This window comes from Diaporthe citri (assembly GCF_014595645.1).
Source record: "Diaporthe citri strain NFHF-8-4 chromosome Unknown scaffold_1, whole genome shotgun sequence".
NCBI lineage: Eukaryota > Fungi > Ascomycota > Sordariomycetes > Diaporthales > Diaporthaceae > Diaporthe > Diaporthe citri.
The window spans coordinates 8,965,404-8,971,403 of NW_025064846.1; the positions used below are offsets into that span (position 1 = coordinate 8,965,404).

At 34.4% G+C, this 6,000-nt stretch overlaps 2 protein-coding genes across 2 annotated transcripts; both read left to right on the top strand.

Annotated features, from left to right (window-relative positions):
* Positions 1-1,659: 1,659 nt before the first annotated feature.
* On the top strand, positions 1,660-2,282 carry INS49_002323 (uncharacterized protein; the record flags this gene model as incomplete). Its single annotated transcript, XM_043163136.1, has 2 exons — positions 1,660-1,677; positions 1,737-2,282. 2 exons carry the CDS (start codon positions 1,660-1,662, stop codon positions 2,280-2,282), a joined length of 564 nt encoding a protein of 187 aa, XP_043031642.1.
* Positions 2,283-2,308: 26 nt separating this feature from the next.
* INS49_002324 (uncharacterized protein) lies at positions 2,309-2,809 on the top strand (the record flags this gene model as incomplete). The annotated part of the gene is made up of 1 exon (XM_043163137.1): positions 2,309-2,809. The coding sequence occupies one exon, from the start codon at positions 2,309-2,311 to the stop codon at positions 2,807-2,809; it is 501 nt and encodes a 166-aa protein (XP_043031643.1).
* Between the last annotated feature and the right edge of the window lie 3,191 nt (positions 2,810-6,000).

Sequence of the window (6,000 nt, forward strand, 5' to 3'; positions counted from 1 at the left end):
AAGTCCCGGGACGAGGCCCGCCGCGACACGGCCGAGAACGCAAGAAGTCCGATGCCGTGGACCCGCTTTCCTTTCCGTCGTCCCGCGAATCCGCCGAGATCCTTGGCCCCGATAAGGTTTCCGTCTTCGCAGAGCTGCTGCTCGGGTGGGGATCTAGTTGCGGAGGGCAGAGGTCAACATGTCTACTCGATACCCTGAATGTGGGAAAGGACATCATAGAGACGTCTCGTGATTTGTGCCGAATTGAGGACCTCGTTGTGGAGGGTGGCAAGCTTTTTGCGGTTCCACTAGAGATCTTTGGTGCTACAGCACGATGCGATCGCGAGAAGTTGCGCTGGGTGTAGGACTGACCCGTGTACATGGTCTTTAAAGACCACCGTTACCTGCATGTGGTATCTTGCATTCGATTGAATCAAATCCAGCATGATGCATCCTGGCGTGCGAAAACGGTGCGTTGTCCTCGACGCAAAGATGAAACCTATTGATCGCGGCATACTCATCATGTGAACTTCAACACACTCTAGCAGGTTTTAAGGTTCTAGCTACGTTGTGTTGACGCCAACCTATCGCGATGATCATTCGGTACACTAAACAACGTGGCACTGGATTTGTTTAGCATGCATGTGATGGCCTGACTATAAGGGTGGTTAAATATAAGCAGAGTGACTAGGGATCCAGTATGTGCTCAACGCATCGGAGGACTGGGAGTCCACTGGCGCGGGTGTGGATTGCAGAAGCGCGGCTTGCTGGGTGAAGTTAGGACGGGGCATTGGGGGTTGAATGGGACTGGTTTTTTTTTTTTTTTTTTGCAAATGCTGGGATCTGTCGAATTTGACGTTGAGCAAGAATTGGAGGACTGATTGTTGTAAGGGACCTCGGGATGCACCCAGCCCTAACTGAAGCTCAGCTCTGAGTCTGCCTCACATGCCGTGACAGCCGGACAGAGCTTCGAGTCTGCCTCACATGCGGTAATAGGCGGACGCTACCCCTGAGATCAGGAAGATCCGCCCGAGGCACAATATCAGAATCTGCTTATTCTGTGTCACATCTATAGTATCAAGTTAAATTGTAGAGATACTCATGGAAACACAGTTTGAAGGCTGTTGAATTTTGTATAAGTCTACTCTTTTAGCTATACAGCTAGAGAGAATTAATATATCAGTATGTGTAGAGCGGCTATGTCAGAACGTAAAACTTTTGTCGAGTCCTTGTAGATAGAAAATGTGCCTTATCATATATTACTGAAATGAATTGGGCTTGGCCTGCATCCTCCATCGGTCAACACTGCTTGGCAGGCAGATGGCACTTCAGTCAGCCCAATCTGCCATTATTGAGCAAGAGAATCTCTTCAGAAGTTGAATGACTTGATAAGTCTGCCTAGATATTGATCATGTGGGTGATGCAGACAGAAGTATATAAGGAGTTTGATTGAGCCGGTTCTGAACATAGCATCTCATTGCATTCTCCAAGTTCTGTAGCGACTTGTCCGTTATAAGCTTCCACTTGGATATTCCATCAATACTTGTTATGCACTGGTTGTCAATTAAAACACAAGAAGCATGGTCCATTATCCGTTGCTCTTCAGTCTAGTAATACTAGCAGTGATACAAGCGGTAGCTCCTTATCCAATAGCCAGTGCCATGGTGTACGGCTTCGAAGATGTTTGTCTCCGTCATCGTGCGTTCTGTTCCTAGTCTGACGGAAGGCATCAGATCCCGCCGTCCGCATCGCTCCAGTGGACACCATGTTTCGATGACTTCACCTGCGCGAACCTCATAGTGCCGCTAGATTACGACGACGTATCCGCCGGCGAAACCACAATCGCCTTTATTCAGCAAGCATCAAACCTCACCGACGCTCAAGATATTCTCATCAACCCCGGCGGACCAGGCGCCTCAGGGGTGGGCACCCTGCTCGCAGCCGCGCAGCTCTTCCGACCGTACCTGGGCCAGAAGCACAACATCATCAGTTTTGATCCGCGCGGCGTCAACAACTCGGGCCTACGTCTCGACTGCCTCCCAGACGCGCCGGCAGTCGCGCAATACTATGACAGCCAGATCCTGCAACCCGTAGATCCGGAAAGCGATGCATCCATCTCGGAGGCCTATACGCTCGCCGACGGCTTCGGGCAGTTATGTTCCAACGCCCATCGAGATGACGAAGCAGGCTACGCCAACTCCGTGGCCGTGGCCGGGGACATTGTTGCATTTCGCAAAGCTGCGGGCGCCGAATACGTCGGAGGCCGATGTACTATCTACTCGTCGCCGTGTACGATTCTGTGACGAATTTCCCTGTCGTCGCAACCATCATGGAGCAGCTCGAGCATCGCAACGCCAGCACCTTCGTGTCCACGGCCAGGCTCGGGCTGGCGCCGGAGTCTTCTTGCGACTTCAGCGGCCTGACCACCTCGGCCCTGCAGACCAAGTCGCTGATCCAGTGCCACGATGCGGACGGCCGCTACATACTCGACAGCGTCGGCGAGTGGGCCGAGCACGTCGGCTACCTGGTCAACCAGTCCGCCTACGTGGGCGCGGCCTGGGCTTTCGCGGGCGGAATTTGCCAGAGCTACGACGTCCGCGCGCCTCCGAACCAGGTGTTCAGGGGCTACGCGCCGGGCACGAAGACGGCTACGCCGATGCTGTTCGTGCGTAACACGCCGGACCCCGTCACGCCGGCCGCGGAAAAGATGCGGCGGTTCTTCGACGACAGCGCTATGCTAACGCTGGACGCTGTCGGTCACCCGTCCATCCTATTCAAAAGCCAGTGCATGAGCAACAGGGTCCGGATGTTGTTGCACGCACATCCCTAACCCTGGTTTGCAACCACTTTCTAGAATGCTTAAATAGTTAGATTTCTTTTATTTCCTTCTTTTAAACTACTCTTAGGAGATAAATGCTTTTATAATTATGCTTTTAAATCCCTTACAATACTTATAGCCTTTTATAATTATAAGCTTAGTTTACATAAAACAATCTTTTCTTTTTATAAATTATAAATAAGTTATATAAAGCATATCTTAATTACATTTATTTTATATTATTCATTTCCTTTTATTTTTAAGCATATATTTATATAATGGCTATAAATACTTCTTTAAACCTTATTAATTAAGTAATTTATTTAAATACCTATTTCTTTCCTACTTAATTTATTATATTATAATTTTATTACTAAATTAAGGGGTATTAAGAATTTATAAACCTTAATGCATTAAACGCAGCCCTTTTTAAGCAATTAAATATAATTTTAAAACTAAATTCCTAATTTACATAATATAAAAAGAAAAAAAAAATATTTAAAAAGCTTTATATAATAAGTATTAAGAGCGTTTAAGCAATAATAAGCTTTTAAAAGATAAAATAGCACTTATTTTATTTTCTCCCTTATCCTTTAATAAATTAAAAAAAGAATATAATTAATATCTTTAATAATAAGTTGCCCTAGCTTTTAATAAGGTAATTAAATTTAATAAAAGATAAAAAATTTAAGAATAAATATAAAAAATAGTATTTAGCTTAATTCTCTCCTTATATTTAATTAAAATAATAAATATAAAATAGTTTTTTATTTAATAAGTAGTTTAAAATATTAAAAATAACTTCTTACTTTTTAAGTTAAGTATAATAAATATCCTTTAAACTTAATATTAGCAATACTTAAAAAAAGCAAAGAAACTAAGTATTAAACTATAATAATAATATTAAGACTTTATAAATTTATATTTATAAGCTTATATTTATAAATTATTTAAAATTAAGGAATTTACTAATTTAAATAACTTTTTATAAATAATTATAATATATATTACCCTTAATTAAGTAATTTTTAAGCGCTAAGAATTTATTAAATAAAATACATTAAGAAATTTAATTTATTTCTTAAAAACTTTATTTAAAAAATTAGCAGCATTCTTATATTATAATAAGCTTATATTAACCTTTAGGAATATTATAATATTTATTATATTAAAACTAAAAGTATCTTTTAAAATAAGGAATAATTAATTAAAAAAGTAATTAAGAAATAAAAATGCATTATCTTAATTACATTAATAAAATAAAATATATAAATGCCCTTATTAAAAAATTAATTAATAAAAGAAATATACTTAACCTTTTGCTAATTATTATTATCTTTATTTTATGCTTTTAAGGGAATAAATCCTAAAGCTAAAAATACCTTTAAGGGAATTTAAATATAATAAAATTAAAATATAATTACAAAAAAATTATTATAAGAATTTAATTTAAAAGCTTACTTAAAAAAACCTTTTGCCTAAAGATTAAATATAAAGCTTATTAAGAATATTAAAAACCCCCTTAAGCGCGTTTTTAAAAGCTATTAAGAAATAAAATCTTAATTTCCTTCTTTAATTTTATTTTTCTTTATAAAATAAACTTATACTTTCTTAAACCTTAATTTTAAAAAACTAATTAATTAATAATACCTTTATTATATTTTTATTAACTCTTTATTAATTTATTTATACTTTAATTAATTTATTATAATTATTAATTATAATTAATTCCTTAAAAATATATATAACTTTAAATTTTATGCTATATTTTTTATTTTTAAGCATAATTTTAAATAATTGCAGCACTATTTACCTTATTAACTTAATTAATTATCTAGTTTTAAGTACCTTTAGAAAAGCTATTAAGATAAATATTATTAAAGCAAGAACCTTATTCCTAAAGGTTTTAAGCTATGGAATAAGACGCTTTAAAAACATATTATATAAAGCGAATAGAAAAAGGATTAAGAATTTAATTCTGGAAAACGTAGCAGTTATAAATAAATTTTATATTAATATAATATTAAAAGCGCTCTTATAAAAATCAAGTATTTAATATTATAAAATTAATTTAATGCTATGCTTTAAATTACTTAAATAAAGCATTATTCTTCTTAAACTTATTTAATAATATAATTTAGTTTTTCTTAAATATATATTATTATATTTCCTTTATTTCTACCTTTTATTGCAAATACTTATAAGCGTTATAAGTATATATAGGCCTATAATTTTTTAATAAACTTAATAAAACCTTTTAAGCCCTCTTAATACTTAAATAAGGATTAAAAGGACTTAATAATTCTTTAGCATTTTTAATTTAAATACTTAGGGGCCAATGCTTTTAAATTGCTAATTTAATATACTTAAGATATAAAATTTAAGGGAATTAAATAAATTAACTATAAGAATTGCTTTAAAGCCTTTGTTAAAAAGGTAGTTTAACGCGAGCTATTAAAAGGCAAGAGCTTAAAACCCTTTTTTTAAATTTTATAAAACTTATTTTATTATTTATAAGCATTAAATAAGTTAAATTATAAGCTTATAATAATAAATAAGTTCTTAAGATTTATTTATATCTTTCCCCTTATATTAAAGACTTAAGAATAAGTATTTAATACTTTTTATGCTTATAAGAATTAGGTAAAATGGTAATATAGTTTAAATATTTATAAAATTAAATAAAATGCTAAGGCTGCAATAATTAGCTAGTTTATAAATATTAAATATATTAAATAAGTAAAATAAGAAGGTATTAATTTAAAACTTACTCCCCCTTAAACCTTGGAAGTAAATAGCGTTGCGAAAAGGGTTAGTAAAGTAATAATTAAATATATTTTGGCTATGCTATTAAGGGCTAATTTACCTTTTAACCTTTAGCTAAAAGTAATACAAGCTGCAACTTAATTGCATAATATATTGCTTGCTTTAAGGAAAAGGGGGCGCGCCTTAAATACTTTTTTATATATATAATTTTCCTATTATTTTTAGTAGTTTAAACTAGCTTAGATTTACCATTTTACAACTTATTTATTACCCCATTAAGGTAATATTTATATTTATAAGTATAAAGCATATATACTTAAAAAGAAATATAAAAATAATATAAAGAAATACTTTATAAAAGAGGAACTAAAGGCTTATATTAAGTATTTAATTAATTATATAGCGTTTAATATTTTTTAAATTTAAATTCCTTTACT